The 16,597-nt window shown below is 42.8% G+C and overlaps 1 protein-coding gene across 1 annotated transcript in view; it reads right to left on the bottom strand.

Annotated features, from left to right (window-relative positions):
- The window catches only part of CNGB3 (cyclic nucleotide gated channel subunit beta 3), a 65,183-nt gene extending 49,824 nt beyond the window's left edge, over positions 1-15,359 (bottom strand). The window contains exons 1-4 of the mRNA XM_060278193.1: positions 15,246-15,359; positions 14,936-15,040; positions 11,061-11,168; positions 8,841-8,937 (exon numbers count right to left, since the gene is read on the bottom strand). Of these exons, the coding sequence (XP_060134176.1) occupies positions 8,841-8,937; positions 11,061-11,168; positions 14,936-15,040; positions 15,246-15,359 (424 nt within the window). The remainder of the gene's footprint in view (positions 1-8,840; positions 8,938-11,060; positions 11,169-14,935; positions 15,041-15,245) is intronic.
- Positions 15,360-16,597: the final 1,238 nt, after the last annotated feature.

The following is a 16,597-nucleotide window of genomic DNA, read 5'->3' as shown; positions in this document are numbered from 1 at the left end:
GTATCAATATATTAAGTATGCACCTAGTGTTATTTGAAGCAGGGAGCATACCCTCCAACATTTCTCTGATGAAAATAAGGACGTCCCATTCCATAATTACTATTTATACCCCACATATCCTACGGGGTTGCCCCAGCCACTCTGGGCAGCTTCCAACATATATAAAACATTAAAAAATTTTTAAAACTTCCCTATACAGGGCGGCTCAGTGGTCAGATAACTCCATACCCTCCAACATTTCTCCAATGAAAAAAGGGACATCCTAAGGAAAAGTGGGACATTCCAGGATCAAATCAGAAACCGGGACGTCTTCTCTAAATTAGAGATGTCCCTGAAAAACAGGGGCACTTGGAGGGCCCGAGGGAGGAGGAAATCTGTCATCCATGAAAAATCACATTATATTTCTAGTTGCTGCTTGTTAAATATAGTAATTTAATTCACTGAATTTGTAAATGCTTCTATGCACTGCTTTGTCTTTAAAGTTGATTGGTTGGTAACTGAATTATAGAGTGCTCTAGTAGTTCTCATATGATTGGCTAACATTGGTCACCAGAGATGTAGCTAGCAAAGGAGAGACTCCATTTTGTGTGAAGCAAGATGACTATGTTTTAGAATCCACTGTGAACACTGCTAAGTTGAATAGAGTGTTGGAGTACTTCTTCTCTGCTTGAAAGAGAGCAAAGCTGCAGGAGAAGGTAAAAGTGGAAATCTGTCATAGGAGCTGTAAGGCATGGCCTAACTGAGATACAGAAGGCTGACCTCTGGAAAGAGAGGAAAATACAGTTGTTTGGAAGTTAGAAGAAAAGACTGTGAGCCTGTGCTTGGAGAAGCATGTGACTGTAAATATTATGTTCCTCATTTCTGGTTTATTAAGTCTGACTTCACAGTCATTGCTCTTATGGGAGAAGGAGGAGACAAGGAGCTACCTATTACTATGAGAATGGTGTCTTCTACGCTTTCTGCTTTCCTTCAGTCTCTGGCTGTTTGTGGAGGATGATAGAATACAAATGCAGCTGTATTGCTCTCATAGGTGCTGAAAGCAGGAGAGGATGCAGGATCCATCCTTTTCTCCTTCCATCTGCTGCTGTTTGGATTGTAATCTAATATTCCCTTTCATGGGTTAGAAAGACCAAAGAAGATTTATGGACAGCAGGGGAAATCACATATACATATAGAACAGAATTTCCATGTCAACAATTAGAAATGAGGATTAGCTTCCCACATTTTAGCCTTTTGAAGCTAAAGAAGATTTATCAGGAAGCAAGTTTATCAAATCAAGCCAAGCTCTGACTAATATTTAATGACAATGTATATGTTTCTCTGAGACTAGAAGTCTGCATAGTGGCTGGTTGAAAGAATGGGGAGTAAATGATGAGTGTCCAGGGCAAGGTGGTGAGGAATTAAAGTTGATACTCAAAGGACTCTTTTCATTGACTGACATTGCTCTCTGAGCTGTAACACTGAAATACTCGCTCTGCTGAGCATTCATTAGACTATCTGCTATCTCTAAAATCCTTCAACTTCCATATTTTTGAGACTTCTTTGCTTCAGTCTTCTCTCTCTCTCTCTCTCTCTCTCTCTCTCTCTCTCTCTCTCTCTCTCTCTCTCTCACACACACACACACACACACACACACACACACCAAGCTGGGTGGAAACCACTCTGCCGCAGTCAAAGCATTCACAGTGGATTTTTTTTTATTTGCTTCCAGGAATATGTTGCAGGCTTTGTCTTGTTCTAGATGCTTACAGGTCTCTAAGTGACCGTGTGCACATAGGGTTGCCATATGTCATCTTTTTCCAGGACATGTCCTCTTTTTTTCATGGGTAGAGTCATCATAGAGACCCATAGTTAAAAGTAGAAGTCAGCATATGTGTCCTCCTTTTTGCTCTTTAAAATATGGCAACCCTAACATTGCAGGGGGTTGGAACAGATGACCCCTGGTGTCCCTTCCAACTCTACAATTCTATAGTTCTATGACATTTTGGTACATACTTGCAGCTATAGGCCTCTGTGCAGACTGTGGTCTGGGCTCTCTAGTCTCCCTTAACCACCCAATCCGCACTGACGGCTTTTATGCTTGCTTGGTGTGTTCATGGTTATGGTGGTGGAACAAAAATGGTTGCCTGATAGTGGTCCATATTGACTATTCACAGTCTGGATCCAATATAGATGTATATAAGCTGGATCCAATTTATGTATATAGGTATGTACAGCTGGACCCGGTCAACTGTGAATTGCTACAAAAAATTGTGAGCCAATTTTGAGGTATTTGTTTGGGGTGCCAAATATAGCACACAGTGCGTCTGAAAAGCAAATACAACCACATATATATTTTCTTTTGTAAGCTGTTTGGAGGAGGGTCCTGCCTTTTAATAATAATTAATAACTCAACTGCGCAAATCACCAGTGTAAATAAAAGCGAACTGGTGAATTTGACCCTGACAAACACTTTAAAGACCTACATGCAGGAGAATACAAGGAGAAAACTACAGCAATACAGGACTGGACCAGGTGTTCCTGAAGTAGGTGCCAGCAGCCAGGTAATAATTTGCACTTGCCTTTAGATTCCCATCTGTTCCTATAAGCATTTCCCAATATGCCTTGAATCACAAACCAGGGGAGAACAGGGGAGGCGGTAGTAGTGGGTAGTGGCAGCATATGCTTCTCATAGATCTCTGCCGCATTTTTAGAACACATGCAGATTGGTGTGTTTAAAATATTGGAACTCTACCACATAGGGTTTGTTGCCAGCAATTCTCTTATTCTGGATATCCCAATTCTTGATCGTTTGCTTTCTGCTTAACTCTGACTTTCTATTTTCTGTTGAGCTGAGTAGGCTCGGTTCCTGCCATGAGGCTCATAACTCTCTGACAAGTAATTACGTAATTGGTAGAAACACAGGCTAAGTGCATCTAAATAATCAGTACAGACAAGTGCTAAGCGCCAGATTTCTATTCTCTTGACTGTTTGTTCCCCAAATTTCTCAACTGTCTTCTTTCCTGACAGCTGTCCTGGACTGAAATAAATGCTGGAATCAAGAAGAGTTTTCAACTGACTGCACCAGTACGATTGCACACTCTATAAAACATTTACTGCCGTGTGTCTCAGACTTTATAAAATTATAATCTTCTGCTAAACTTATTAGCTCTTCTGTGTTACCCACTTCCAACCTAGAACACATACAAGTATATTTACTTCATGGCTACTGTCTTGACCCATGGTTACGTTCACCACTAAGGGGGGGGATGATGACCCAATAGGGCGGAAATCAGCAGGCCTATAACAGCAGGTAAGGCAAGGCAGGGAGAGGTCAGGACCTTGGACAGGGACCAAGGAAGTTGTCTGGGATCACAGCATCCCTCCAGTTGAGGCAGAAAATTATTTCATCAGTATGTTTGAGCAACTGGAAGAACTTCATGGTGTGGTCTAGGTGGTCAAGTTAGTGGCTTCACCCACAAAGCACTTCATCTGGTGAGCCAATGGGCCAGTGTCTGCTCCTGCACTCTTTCCAAGCAGTGGTGTTTTGAGCTGTTGGGACTGCCTTGGAGAAAAATGTCCTTCTTGATTCCCCAAGGTGTTGGTGGTCCAGTTACTGGAATGTGGTGGCAGAGGTATCTTCAGGGGGTTCAGCAGATGAGATGTAGGTGCCAGCAGATCCACATAGGAAGGACTAGGGAGTGGCTCTGTCTCCTTCTTGGGGCTGCTGTTGTAGGATGACTCTCCATGTGAGTATTCCTGGTCTAGGACCATGCCAGCTTACACCTGCTAAACAATTTCTTCTCAGTCCCACCCAAACCCATATTTAGTCATAGCATATACACTTGGAATAGAACCCAGTAGAAAGTCAAAAACAAAGTTAGTTACTTACATTTTAGGCAGGCTTACTTTGTGAGTAAATTTAATTATGAACTGGGTTCCTCAACAAATTTTATTTATACTACTACTACTACTTTTCAGTACCAGACTGAATCCCGTAAGACACTGATGATTTAATTTCATTTGTTTCAAGTATTCAAGTCATGTATTTAATGGAAAAAAATGAGATTGCTCATTAGTCCCTTTTGTGTACAAAATTGTGCTCTGTGTATCAAATTGCCTATGCACCCCCACTGATTGTAAAGTGATAAGAAAACATATCTGAGAAAATATGCATTGCATAAGAACATATTTCATAACTATTTCCTCCTCCTTTTTATAAGAGACACCTACAAAAATTAAATCAGCTTTCAAAAAAGCAAAGGAAGATTGCTTTTGGATATGTATCATTTTATTGGCAAGATGTTATGCAGTGCTTCTGAAGAGGGACACAGCATCCAGGATACATTATGCAATTGATCATCCATTGCCACAGTTAGTTAATTCCATATTTTGTCTCATAATTGATTACTCATACAAGGAATAATTGATGGCTTATACAAGCATTTTATTTACAAGAAAACTGTAGCAAAATGAATGGCTCAAATAGTTTTATGAAAGTTTCCTGGGGGAAAAGGGACTAATACAATGTGTCTAGTGTCACATGTCACTAAAGCAATGAGCAACCATGCAGAGTTTCCTTTAAGTCATGGTACTGCTGGGAATTCCAGTCCTGGACACTTTTGACTGCAGGTAGACAGCAAACATAAAATCATATAATAGCTTCAAGGCTGGCCTGCGTGTAATAAAAAGGAATGTTTGTTTGGAATGCTGCTGCTTCCCAAAGCTCATGTGCACTCAGTTTGTGTAATGAGGCCAACATTTAAATAAATACCATTCAGTAATATTAAGATCTATTGGAATTCAGCTGTGGGTCTACTGCAATTTTTTTTGAAAACCTATATTGGAGTGCACTGCTGCACTATTGGTTTCATAGGACCCCAGAGGGAATGAAACTTCTGCCACTAAAGAATTGCTAAGGTCAAGAGTGAACTGAAATTTAATGGGTGTAATTATAAAGTGTCCTTAGCAGGCAGTTAAATGGGATGAGGCTGTGCCTTGGGCCCCTGAAACTGGCCCAGTAATTAGGCATTTTTGTAAGCCATCGCTGGGCAGACTTCAAACTTTTAGAATCTACTGCTACTACTATTGCTATTACTGTTGTTGTTGTTTAGTTGTTTAGTCGTGTCCGACTCTTCGTGACCCCATGGACCATAGCACGCCAGGCACTCCTGTCTTGCACTGCCTCCCGCAGTTTGGTCAAACTCATGTTCGTAGCTTCGAGAACACTGTCCAACCATCTTGTCCTCTGTCGTCCCCTTCTCCTAGTGCCCTCAATCTTTCCCAACATCAGGGTCTTTTCCAAGGATTCTTCTCTTCTCATGAGGTGGCCAAAGTATTGGAGCCTCAGCTTCACGATCTGTCCTTCCAGTGAGCACTCAGGGCTGATTTCCTTAAGAATGGATAGGTTTGATCTTCTTGCAGTCCATGGGACTCTCAAGAGTCTCCTCCAGCACCATAATTCAAAAGCATCAATTCTTCGGCGATCAGCCTTCTTTATGGTCCAGCTCTCACTTCCATACATCGCTACTGGGAAAACCATAGCTTTAACTATACGGACCTTTGTCGGCAAGGTGATGTCTCTGCTTTTTAAGATGCTGTCTAGGTTTGTCATTGCTTTTCTCCCAAGAAGCAGGCGTCTTTTAATTTCGTGACTGCTGTCGCCATCTGCAGTGATCAAGGAGCCCAAGAAAGTAAAATCTCTTACTGCCTCCATTTCTTCCCCTTCTATTTGCCAGGAGGTGATGGGACCAGTGGCCATGATCTTGGTTTTTTTGATGTTGAGCTTCAGACCATATTTTGCGCTCTCCTCTTTCACCCTCATTAAAAGGTTCTTTAATTCCTCCTCGCTTTCTGCCATCAAGGTTGTGTCATCTGCATATCTGAGGTTGTTGATATTTCTTCCGGCAATCTTAATTCCGTCTTGGGATTCATCTAGTCCGGCCTTTCGCATGATGAATTCTGCATATAAGTTAAATAAGCAGGGAGACAATATACAACCTTGTCGTACTCCTTTCCCAATTTTGAACCAATCAGTTGTTCCATATCCAGTTCTAACTGTAGCTTCTTGTCCCACATAGAGATTTCTCAGGAGACAGATGAGGTGATCAGGCACTCCCATTTCTTTAAGAACTTGCCAAAGTTTGCTGTGGTCGACACAGTCAAAGGCTTTTGCATAGTCAATGAAGCAGAAGTAGACGTTTTTCTGGAACTCTCTAGCTTTCTCCATAATCCAGCGCATGTTTGCTATTTGGTCTCTGGTTCCTCTGCCCCTTCGAAATCTAGCTTGCACTTCTGGGAGTTCTCGGTCCACATACTGCCTAAGCCTGCCTTGTAGAATTTTAAGCATAACCTTGCTAGCGTGTGAAATGAGCGCAATTGTGCGGTAGTTGGAGCATTCTTTGGCACTGCCCTTCTTTGGAATTGGGATGTAGACTGATCTTCTCCAATCCTCTGGCCATTGCTGAGTTTTCCAAACTTGCTGGCATATTGGGTGTAGCACCTTAACAGCATCATCTTTTAAAATTTTAAATAGTTCAGCTGGAATATCATCACTTCCACTGGCCTTGTTATTAGCAGTGCTTTCTAAGGCCCATTTGACTTCACTCTCCAAGATGTCTGGCTCAAGGTCAGCAACCACCCTACCTGGGGTGTACGAGACCTCCATATCTTTCTGGTATAATTCCTCTGTGTATTCTTGCCACCTCTTCTTGATGTCTTCTGCTTCTGTTAGGTCCTTACCACTTTTGTCCTTGCCACTTTTGTCCTTGATTATGGTAATCATTAGTAATTGCTATTACTAGAACACCAAAATTCATCAGCTGGAGCATTGTGCTGAAAGCTCATACTTAGTATTAGAGAATTTGTTTTGAATACCAGTACTGAATGGAGCTCACAGTCCTTCCACACAAAAATTCACTTCTGGTTACCCCCAAACTTCCTTCATTTCAGCAGCATAATCTAGGGTGGCAGGGGACTGCCATTTTGCTATTGTTAAACAAGTGGGAGTCAAAATTCCTTGCTGATATCCTGCAGATCACTCAGAAGTCTACCAGTAGATCTGGTAGTAGCTGCCTGTCTCAACGAGACTCCAAAGTTATGGGGGTTTGATGAGCCTAAAGGTAAAGATAAAGGACCCCTGACAGTTAAGTCCAGTCCCAAACAACTCTGAGCCGAGGGAGCCAACATTTGTCTGCAGACAGTTTTTCCAGGTCATGTGGCCAGCATGACTAAGCCGCTTCTGGCGCAACGGAACACTGAAACCAGAGCAGTGCACGGAAAACACCATTTACCTTCCCGCTGGAGGGGTACCTATTTATCTGCTTGCACTTTGATGTGCTTTCGAACTGCTAGGTTGGCAGGAGCTGGGACAGAGCAACGGGAGCTCACCCCGTTGCGGGGAGTCGAACCGCCGACCTTCCGATTGGCAAGCCCTAGGGCTCAGTGGTTTAGACCACAGCACCACCCGCTGTAAATTTGGACTTCCTCTCATCCAATGGTTAATGATTCTGCTTGATGGCTGGTTACTCTCTGATCCTTCCCTTGGGTTAACCACCTATTCTTAGGCTGCCAACAAACTAGAATAATAATAAAAAAGCCCAGTCTGTTCCTATAACCTTTAAAGCAATGCTCTACACAGGAACCAAAAGGTTAATCTATCAATGACTGCTAGTCATGATGGCTGTGTTCTGCTTCCACTGTTAGAAGTTGCTTGGAATTGCAGGTGTGAAGAGTGCCGTTGTGCTCAGGTTCTGCTTTCAGGCATCTCATAGGTATCTGTTTGGCCACCATGAGAAGAGGATGCAGGACTAGATGGACCATTGGTCTGATCCAGCAGGGTTTTCAAGGTATGGAGACAAGCATCAGCACAGACAATAATTTGCATGTAAAGCTGCTTAAAGGCACAAGCTAGTAACAAAGGTTGGCAGCCATACCTGACTTTACCCCACCTTCTCCTGATTTTTCTGCTTTCCTTCAATGCCTGGCCTTTTCATGAACTCCATTGCAGGAAAGGGAGCAACTGTGTCAGTGGTTCACTCTAGAACCCTGAACCATATTGATGGCCAGGACAAAATTTACGTGGTGGGGGAATCCATCAAAAACAGCAGAGGTAGATTTAGGGTACCACGACCAGTTTTGACACACTGGTCGCCCAGGCTTCGGGGTGCCACTGGTTGTTGCAGCTGTGATGTAGTGAGCTGAGCAGAATGGAAGGGGAGAGGTGTGGGGGAAAACAAATTTTGGTCTCACACAGGGTACCACTGAAATTTGAAAGACCACAGTCTACCCCTGGAAATGGTGACAGGCGGCCATAGTGCTCAAAGTAATGCTGGGCAGTCCAGTCCATGTTTTACATGTGTACCAGTTCAGGGTCTGGAGTACTTCCAGTCCAGGTCTTGCAGGTAGATTTCTGGTGGGCTTTTCTCAAGCCTAATGATGGTTTGGATTTGTTCTAAATAAAGCATTTTTGGCATCGTCCTTGGTGCTCAACACTTTGAGCAAAAAGTATGCTGGAGCAGGCAGTAGCAATGCACCCAGGAAGATTTTCATGCCACACATTGAATAAAGGCAGTAAACAAGGAAAGAAGATAAAGTTTGTGTTCTGCTCACCAAAAGCATTATATTTTTAGAAGCTGAATAAGAGCTGAAGTGGAACAACCCAGACACTGGTTTACAGCCTCATCTGGTGTTTGTGTGGATGAGGCCAGAACAATGACAGAATTGCATTTAATGTTAGCCAAATAGTTTTTGCAGGGCGACTTCCAAATGCTTATGAATGTAAAAAGGTAATGAATGACACCTTGCTATTGCTCAATATATTATAAGGTTTGTCTTAGATAGATGGATTAGATATTACTGACCTTGTTGTTTAGGGTCTGGCTCTGCAGTGTTTTCTGTATTTTTTTTCAGAGCATCATTCGTGTTTTTACTTTCTTCTTTTTCTTTCTTATCTTCCTCCTTTAGGGAGAGCAGAAGAAATACTTAAAGTGTGTCTACAGTCTGCAACATGTTTCTTGCATTTAGGTACATAGATACATACTTTTGCTGTACCCTCAGTTACTAGAAAGTATGTAAAGATGCTGCTTATAAGTTGTTAAATACTTCTTTGTTGTTTATTCAAGGCTACACTGCTGAAGCATACTCAGAATTTCCGATTGTAGTGGGAACCTGTTCTGGTCCAAATGAAGGTGAGTCACTTAAATGGCTTTGCAAGTTTTCCAGGAAATGAAAAAGAAAATTATCGCTTGCACCATTTGCAGACCTTAATTTCTGGAAAGTGATACATCAGTGTTCAAGTGTGCCAGGAGATCACACCTTAGGACCTGAAATCCCATCTTCTTACTCCCAGATGTGTTGGAGCCAGTCACTAAGAACCTAAGAAAAGCCTTCTTGGAACAGATCAAAGGTCCATCTACTGTGGCTTAACCTGGGTGGAAGGAGAACTCCCAAGCCCTGGAAGGCAGATTTAGGAATCAAATGTGAATATTCATAGAAGCCAGCTCTAGGGAAGGAGACGGTGCTCAGCAGCAGAGCACACTCTTTTTCTGCAGAAGGTCTTAAATTTAATCTGTAGCATGTCCAGTTAAAAGGACCAGGTAGCAGGTGATGTGAAAGGCTTCTGCCTAATACCCTGGAGAGCCACTGCCAGTCAGAGGAATAGATAATCTGGGGCTGGAGGGACAAAAGTTCTGACCTGCGAAAAATGTAGCCTCTATCTTCCCAGAGAGTAATGGCTAAGTGAAATATGGAACTCAAGAAAGGACCCCAGAGTGCAACATTATCAGAGACTGCTATCTCAATCCACAACTTTGAAATTTGAAAGCGATAGACGGGGCTTGACTCCTATTGCTGGCATCCACCTGTCTCTAGAGACAAGGGAGTATAATGCCTCTGGGGGTAAAGTCAAACAGCTGGATAAGCACTCTGTGATTCTTGACCATTGGACTCACTACTGGCCTCATCTGCTTAATCTGCCAGAACCAGTCTTCTCATGCAGGGGAAGTCCCTAACTGACCAAGGGTTTGAGACCCATTGGTTACCCTCACCAGGTTTAATGCCTGGTCAGTTGAAGCCCTTGCCTGTGGTGTGGCCACTATCAAAAGCTGACGGCTTCTAGGAGCCACAGGTGAGAGCTGAGTGCAAGGTGGGGACCAAAGGTGGACAAACACCCCCAGAAGGAGCACCACATGTCCCCCACCAGTGTACTACCCCTCCCCTAACATCCCATACACCCCTGAAGTCTATTAAGACATTTAAAACCATGCAGTTGACAAAATGTGGGGCGAGTGACTGAGGACATACCTGCTGGCCTCACTCCCACCATTGCATCCCCACCAGCCTTGATTCCATCCATGCATTGGGTTGAAGAGGAAGAGCCTACTGGACTCTGCCGCCACACCCATGATTTTGGATCGTTCCTGAGTAGGGTTTTAAACCACAGGTGGAATGGTGACATTTTTCTCAGCTGTCAGAAAAGCTTCAGCTGGTTCCTTCCTGTAACCATTATTATGTATTACATTTTTCCAGATAAATAAATACATTTAAATACATCCGCACAGTTCAAAAATGAATACTTGCATGAAGAGCAACTTCAGTGCTTTCCCCATAGAGGTATAAGATAAAGGTAAAGGACCCTTGGACGGTTAAGTCCAGTCAAAGGCGACTTTGGGGTTGCGGCGCTCATCTTGCTTTCAGAACCAAGGGAGCCGGCGTTTGTTCACAGACAGCTTTCCAGGTCATGTGGCCAGCATGACTGAACCGCTTCTGGCACAACAGAAAACTGTGATGGAAACCAGAGCGCACAGAAACGCTGTTTACCTTCCCACCGCAACTGACATGCTTTCGAACTGCTAGGTGGGCAGGAGCTGGGACAGAGCAACAGGAGCTCACCCTGTTGCGAGGATTCGAACCGCCAACCTTCTGATTGGCAAGAACAAGAGGCTCAGTGGTTTAGATCACAGTGCCACACACCCCATAAAAACAAACTCTTGCCTTGATAAAAGTACCGCTAGGTGCAAGCACAAGATGGCTACTGATGGCAGCAAAACAAAAGGCGGCAGTACTCCAGGGAGTATTGTTACCAAAAATGCACTGGGCTTATCCACAATGACAGCAGAAAATGACCACCTTTTTAGTCCTGGCTTTGCCATGAGGTCTTCTTGCCACAACTGTGTATTGGGTGTGCTTGTCTGCAAAGAAATTCAAACATGTGTAAGATGTGCTCTTTACACAAAGGATGGTAACAAAGACACTTTTTTAAGGGCAAACAGAGCACACCTTAAGCATGAGAAACTTCCACACAGTGCTTGTTTGTATGAATTTCTCTGCAGACAACCACATCCAACACACAGCTGTTGCAGAAAGAAAACTCAATGATAGGCTCAGGGCTAAAAGCCTTATAAATAACAGATGACAAGGGTTTGTATGCTTGCCTAACGTGAAAGACACAGGAGCAACACCAGTAAAAAGAAAGAAGGAAGAAGAAGAAGCTTGCAACCCCAAGAAAGGGCAACTCGGAAAGCAAAAGTAAGGCTGACTCTGAAAAATAAGGACAAATTAAATAGCCGAAAATTACCTGAATATCATCAGTTCTACTCATTCTAGATAAATGACAGTTGCAATTTGGAAGGCTGCAGCTACAAGTATAGTGTGAAATGTTTTGAGGTGGAGGGAAGATGAAGGGAGAGCTAAAACTAGGACACACCGAGGCGTATGAATAAAATCACAAAATTATCCTGCTAGCTAAACCTTCCCACACAAACTAGGTCTAGCTTACCCTGAGGTCTTGATTATACCGTATCTCCTATTTCAGGTGCAAAACAGATGTACAGCTATTTATTACATTATAATCCTGTGGGCCTAGAGTTTGGATAATCAGCTATAGTGCATCTGTCAAACCTCAAACAATATGTCTCTTTGTGTACCTCAGATGGCTAGATGAGGCCCATGTTTGAGCAGCAAGTGGAAAGAGAGCACTGGGCCCCATTTCTTTGATTTCCAACGTAATTTTTACAGTGTCTTTATCTTCCTTCATACATTATAAAAGTCTTAACCATGTCGAAGGTGTGGGGTCATGCTGAGCATGCTTAATAAGCCTCTCCAAAATCAGGAATCCTTCAAGATCAGTCCAACCGCCAGCCAACAGACACACTGGCTCACACCGCCTCACGCAAGGAGTGTTCACATGTTACATTCAACAAGTGTACAGTCTGTGTAACCTGTGAACACAATAGCTGAGCTGTACACTTATTCACGTGTAATGTTCAATAAGGGCAGAATGATTGTTTATACAGTAGTTAAGCTATTCAAATCCACAAGGGCATATCATACACCCTAAAATATGTCTACACAGGGCTGGCCCACCCATGAGGCCACTCTAGGAATTGCACCCTTAAGAATCTGTGGTTACCAGATTTCTTGGGGGGGAAGCCAAGCTTGTTTAAAGTGGTATGATATTGTTTTAAATGTATAGTGTAGTAGCGCCTCAGCTGTGGAGTACCCTCCCCAAAAAGCTCCCCTTCTTTAATATATTTCTGGTACTAGGAAAGTACAGGTGGGTTTTTTTTTGGGGGGGGTTTATCTGAGCCTCCCAATGAAGTTATGATTTTATATCATTTTAACTCAGTGGACTTTATTCATACATCTTCCATTTTAAATTTATTTGTTGCTGCAAAGCTTCTTTTCCTCTCTCCTCTGTCTTTAAGCAATTTGTGATTTTTATAATGGTGTTGTGTGGATTGTACTGTGGGTTTTTTTTAATAATTGTCATTTTGTTTGTTTAAATTCTTGTAAGCTGCCCAGAGAATTTCATTTATAGGGTGGCTTATAAAATAAATAAAAAAAAATGTACATGCCCCATCATGCATTTCAGTCCTCATGTAAGCTTACTGGGTACGTCTTATTTGTAAGAGGTAACCAAGGTCCCTTCATTAGTCACAGGCTTTCACATATATTTACATTCTGCTCCTAAGCACATTTGTTTGGAAGTAAGTACCGTTGTTTTCTGTGGAAATTACCCTACTCATAAAGTGCGCTCAGGATCACAGTCTTAATTAAATCACTTCATCCAACAGAAGGAGAGTTCCCTTTGTTCACAAAGAAGCAATTAAGATGAATGGCTCAGAGCTAACTGAAAATAATTTGTATGTGGATTTTTTTTAATGTTTTACTTAGCCACAGCCTGGTGATATGGTTAATCAAACTACTTTATTGCTGGTTTGATCTGTAAAGTTGTGTGTTTATGCAGATTTACAGCAAGCCCAAACAATTACTTACTGTCATAAGTTATTATTTAAAGAACATTAAGTGATTTATAAGTGTGTCTTAACTAACATGAGCAAGAATGATCCTTTTATACTAGTCCAATATTAATTAATTAATTAAATTTAAATGTTAATTTAAATATTAATTTAAAAACAATCAGAAAGAAGGCCTCCACATAAACTTTTAAAATGTAAACATAGAGATGCATCAAATTCTGCTGCCAGGATCAGGCCTAGTGAAGCCTTTTGTACCTCTGACCGAATCACACCAGTGTGGTGCTGCCAGTAATATCCTCCATTCTTTCAGCACCACGTGGTTATGGTAATATCTGGATTTAGCATCCCACTTGGGTCACGAGAGGTAGAGACCCATGCAGGGACTGACAGCAAGCAAGGTGATGTTGTGCTGGTTTCAGTAGTTGCCTAGCAACATGGCTGACTCATGCAGAAAGTGGGTCCAGAAGTTATTGTAATCCCTTGAAACCCACCCAGGTAGAACCTTTTCTTTTAAGCAGCACTATAGTAATATTTGGAAGCATTCTAATAGCTGCATGCAAAGCAGGAGGGATTTTGCCAGGTGCTACGGTTACAGTGACAGCCATAATATTTTGAGAGAAGTCTCACCAGGCTGAATACGCTTCTTTATACACCTTTTAAGGGCATAAAGTTTTGACTTGGTGAGAATAGAGGCAAATTATGTCAGTTTACAGAAAAGACAAAATGGAAGTTGCCCATACGATCTCCATTAAGCTCAGATAAAATACAGTAAGAGTCAGCTCAATTGAACTTTGTGAGTCTTACAGACAAATGAGACACAACATCCTTATGTGTCACACACACACACACACACACACACTTTACCCATATGTTTCTGTGTGTCTACAAGTTGTACTTAGTTGCCTTATCAATAAATTGGGAACATCTGACACAATCGTGGCGGCAGCCATAAGGGCCAGAAATGGCTTGCTTCCTATTCCCTGTGAAATGGGGGTGCTGAACCTTCCTGAGGAAGGGGCACGTTAAAAATGTGGGCATCCAGGATCTCCAGGGAGGAATAAGTTCAATCCAGCTCCAAATGTTGACCAAACAAGCCAAGAGCAACCACTCAACGGTTTATTGAGTTTCTATAGCAGATAAAGGATCAGGCAGTCCCAACTCCCAAATCTGCCCTTGAAGTACAATTGGTGCTTCCCAATTGGTGTGTCTCAATAGCCTCTTCTCCAAGGCACCAGTGTTTTTGGGAGTGACAGGTCCAAGAGCTCTGAAGCTGGCCCTTTCTCAAGATGCCCTGGGGTCCTTTCAAATCCTAGTCCAATGGGGTTGGGGAAACTTCTCTCAGGGCTGCTTCTGCCTCCCTGCAAATAATGGAAGGGACTGTAGCGCAGCCAGGAAAATATGGCCTGTGTTCTGAATTGAGGCTCCTTCAAAAGGAAAATCACAGCAAAAGCTGCTGTACCCAAGCAATTTGTGACAGATCTTCACAGTGCGCTTCTCTATTGCTTCTCTCCAGCATTCCCTCGGTTCATTGGGTTCTCTGACAGGAAGTAAACCGTTAAGGAAGAGAAATGGCTGGGGAGAAAAATGTGGGTTGAGGTTGGAAGATTCTAACATCTTCCTCTTCCTCACTCGTGCTATGCTTTAAATTCCCCTCATCCCCCATTATAACTGGCATGACCCTGGTTGGGTCATCATACCACCTCCATCTTTACTTGTATCTTTACTTCTAAATAAGGATTGCAGCTGCTTGCAATATTTGGGCTGAAGGCCACTATGGGGCCTTTTGTGGCTTTGAAATTGCTCTGAAAAATGTCATATGGAAGAAGAAGAAAACAGAAACTAAAAATCACATCAAACTTTGGCTATCACTGAGCAGAAGCACCCATGTTTTAGTATAAATAAGCATTTTTTTTTAAAAAAAAGGTTGCTGTTCCTGCATTCGGTCAAGTCAATAATATTTAGACACAGAGATCATTTCAGTAAATAGGATCAGTTATGAAGGCCTACCTGTTGAGGTGGTGGCTGAGGCGATGGTTTCGGAGGGTCTGGAACATCTTGCATGTTTTTCTCTGCTGGACCTGGAAGCACTTTGGTGAATTTTGCTTTCAGTGAACTAAACATTTTTGCCCACAAAGTAGTTCTGAAACCTCTGGTCTCCTACAGCTAAGAGCTAAAGGCAGTTGGCTTGCTTTGCCATTACTATTCAAGCCAATTAGAGGTTTAATCAGGGCTTAGCTCTGCTTAATACATAGTAACCTCTTGCAAAGACAGGCTGTTCTTGTGACTGGTTTCCTTGCCATTTCTTCCTTTCTAGATTGCAGCATGAAATTACTGGTAATTTTATGCTTTAAATGTGCTTTGAGAAGTCAGATTTCAAATATCAGCAAATGAATAGAACGGCCAATTATTTCTTGTGTCTACTGGCTGGGGTATAACTACTGCAAATTTCCATTTCAGGCAAAGTCTCAGTCTTAAGAGGACCTTAAGAGGTTACATGGGAAATGGAAAGGTCGATTGACCAATAAGCTGGCTCTCAGCTGGGTACTCAAGATTTAATTCTTCCTTATTGCAATCCTGATATATTAATCTCAAAACAAGGGGAAAAATAACATTCCCACTGCAGATTTATGGCTTCAGTATTTCAGATTAAAGAGGGGGAAGTAAAATACTTCAATGTGAACATGGTGAGCCATAAGAGATAACCTACTAATAATCTAGATTTCTGCTCCCCCCCCCATGGAAAACTGCTCTTTGGCACTCAATCAGAGCAAACAGCAATTCGGGTTTGCTCCCAACTGATGTTTGCTCTGATTTAGCACTGCAAAGCGGGTTTTCCCTGGGAAAGGAGTGGGGCAAAGGGAAAACTGCTAGGACCCATGCTTTCCTGGCACAGACAATAATCCCTCCATTAATGCCCCAACTGAGACGGCTCATCGCCATTAAGCCTTTTGGCATGCAAGCCTGGCTTTAGCAGAGAGGCATGTCAAGAGTTTGCAGAGCATGTTGCTGATAACCCCAAGGGTGCAGCAACTTCCTGCATTGTGGGGAGTTGGACCTGATGATCCTCAGGGTCCCTTCCAACTCTACAGTTATATGATTATATTTGACAAGTGGAAGTGCGGAGAAGCCCTTACCTGAATAGCACTGGTGCAGGGTAGAGCAGAAGCAAGGTTGAGGCTGCACAGATGCACTAGTGGACCAACTCCAGTGTTTTGCTTCATGTGTACCCACATAGCCCTGACGCTGTCAATGCCCTGCCCCACCCCCGTGTCACCCAGGTGGGCTGCAGTGTCAGGGAGGTGACTCCTCAGTGCTTCCCCCAAACACTAGCCATGCGGCAGAGAGACCTCTCTTTCCTG

Source organism: Zootoca vivipara, chromosome 8 (assembly GCF_963506605.1).
Source record: "Zootoca vivipara chromosome 8, rZooViv1.1, whole genome shotgun sequence".
Lineage (NCBI taxonomy): Eukaryota > Metazoa > Chordata > Lepidosauria > Squamata > Lacertidae > Zootoca > Zootoca vivipara.
Note: the sequence above shows the minus strand (reverse complement) of the source record. Positions and strands in the feature narration are given on the sequence as shown.